This window comes from Sphaeroforma arctica (assembly GCF_001186125.1).
Source record: "Sphaeroforma arctica JP610 unplaced genomic scaffold supercont1.127, whole genome shotgun sequence".
NCBI lineage: Eukaryota > Ichthyosporea > Ichthyophonida > Sphaeroforma > Sphaeroforma arctica.
Window position 1 is genome coordinate 84,937 of NW_014040431.1, and position 2,528 is coordinate 87,464.

A 2,528-nucleotide genomic window follows, 5' to 3' on the forward strand; every position below is an offset into this window, starting at 1 on the left:
TATATATATATTATATATATATATATTATATATATATATATATATATATATATATATATATATATATATATATATATATATATATATATATATATATATATATATATATATATATATATATATATATATATATATATATATATATATATATATATGTAAATATATAATGATATAGAAAAGAGTATAGAAGTATGAGACTAATAATATATTCACATGGAATATAGAAGTATGAGAGGTCTACGTTAAACGTACAGCATGTTTGTCAAAAACTATGGGTCATTTGTTTGGCAATTGTATTCTCTGACTAAGGGATCATTATCAACCAAACTCATAACAGAACTTGCACTACAATTGAATTGGATTACTCTTCAATCGCATAATACTATACTATCAAACGACAGCAGATTTCGAGTACATAAACTGAATTTCACATCTGTGCTACATGGCTTTCGAGTTGTTCATAACAACCGCTATCTACATTGTTGTTGAATTTTTGATATAGACAGGGTTGTCTATAGTCTTTGTGCCTAAACTGTCGTTGTTTTCATTGTCCGAAAGTTTTTAGAGTGCACATCCAAACAGGATCAACTCTGGGACCACATCCTAGTAAGGTGGACCTAAAGTTTTGACTATCGACATAGTAAGGTTCAAGCGCCATTTCCTGAGTAGTTTAGTGGTGATTTTATTGCTAATTCGTACCTACAAGGTACATGATCTATCCACCCTTGCATTCATAAATACATACATACAAGCATGGTATATATATACTATGTACACATGTCCCTTCTAAAGAAGTGTGCATCCCCCGGATTTCTTGGCCTTGTAGTCCATAGCCGCCCGCCCAGCGCATTGGAAGACCTCCTCTAGGCCGGTCTTGGTCTTTGCGGAACATTCGACGTACTTTGTAGCTCCGATGGTGGTGGCCATCTCAACACCCTGTTGTTTACTTAGTGGCTTCTCATTTACCTACAGACGGGGGTGTTCATAAGAAGTACATATGAGCACAGGCGAGAGGAGTACATACGCGTACATGTGATACTTCGTATATATGAGAACATGCCTGTCTAATCGATAGTTGGGAAGTTATTCAAGTATTTCGCTATTGGCTATATTAAACTTATACGCCGATACACACGTATACCTACATACACATTAGTAAATATGATAGACCTCGTGCAACACTGAGTATAATTTCATTTCCTCTACTCTGCCCACTTAAAGCTGATGGAAACACAACGCGGACTACATACAGACTGTGCTGTTACATTATAGGGAATGAAATGTTCGGTACCTACCTTTCCTAATTTGGCAATGATGACAGAGTCCTCGCGCAGATCTGTTTTGAGTCCAGCCAGAATGATAGGGACACCTGGGCAGTAGTGCTTAGCCTCCGTCGCCTGTATGAACCAGCAAGTATATTAGGGAGTTTTGTTAGCAAAGTATGTACAAATATGGTTAGCTTATGACAATTACCGATGATATTTGAATGAAAGGTGACTGTGAAGGGGATGGAACTATATATAAAAGTATCCAGGTAGTGTGAACAAGAGGAATGAGGATAACGGGGGGCAGAAGAAAATATCCTGAACTTGTTTTCTTGACATCCCTAAGCCGTAACCGCTTGACAATGCCGCGTGAGATGTGAACTATGTGTTTGCAACACCAGTTATGTGAGGCGCAATGTGTGTCTATTACACTTACACCCTAGTGGCACAGAGCGGACTGTGAAAGTATAGGGATCAGGGGGTTGAGTACAGCATATGTGTACCACTGCCGAAGCTACAGCTCACACATGCAGTTCGGAGTCATCCTTTGACCACAAAGCACCGGACGCGCTCAACACCTGCAGGGTATAACTATACCCACACATCACACACTGTTACTGATATTTACACTCAATGGCGCAGGTGCGAGCGAACCAATTAGTCGAGTGCACAAACAAAAGAAAAAACCCTTTCTCGTCCTGTTTGCTAAACCTTGTCTTTTACCATCACATACCCATTTGTCGGGCACGTTATAGAAGGAATCGGGATCGTCTATGGCAAAGCAGATGACTATAACACTGGATTTGGGGTATGAAAGTGGGCGCAATCGATCGTAATCCTCCTGTCCGGCTGTATCCCATAACGTGAGCTCTACGTTCTTGCCGTCGATAGCTGTGGTAGAGATTGAGTGGATTGTTAGAGAAGAAGCACCGTGTGTGCAAAATTACAACACTTGTATTCAACAGATATTTTGTGCAATGTATGCGCGCGGTAGTAATCTTAGATAAAAGGTAGTATTAAATAAAGTTTGGGATACCTATAACATACACACACACACACACACACACACACACACACACACACACACACACACGACACACACACACACACACACACACACACACACACACACACACACACACACACACACACACACACACACACACACACACACAACTCACACAACACACACACANACANACAACANACACACACACACAACNCACACAACAACNAANACCANANACANACACCAACNACNAC

General features: G+C 39.6%; 1 protein-coding gene across 1 annotated transcript in view; it reads right to left on the reverse strand.

The window, feature by feature from the left end:
• Window positions 1-659: 659 nt before the first annotated feature.
• The window catches only part of SARC_02750 (transforming protein RhoA), a 2,980-nt gene continuing 1,111 nt past the window's right edge, over window positions 660-2,528 (reverse strand). The window contains exons 2-4 of the mRNA XM_014303484.1: window positions 1,999-2,156; window positions 1,296-1,397; window positions 660-966 (exon numbers count right to left, since the gene is read on the reverse strand). Coding sequence (XP_014158959.1) covers window positions 787-966; window positions 1,296-1,397; window positions 1,999-2,156 — 440 coding nt within the window. The 3' untranslated portion in view covers window positions 660-786. The remainder of the gene's footprint in view (window positions 967-1,295; window positions 1,398-1,998; window positions 2,157-2,528) is intronic.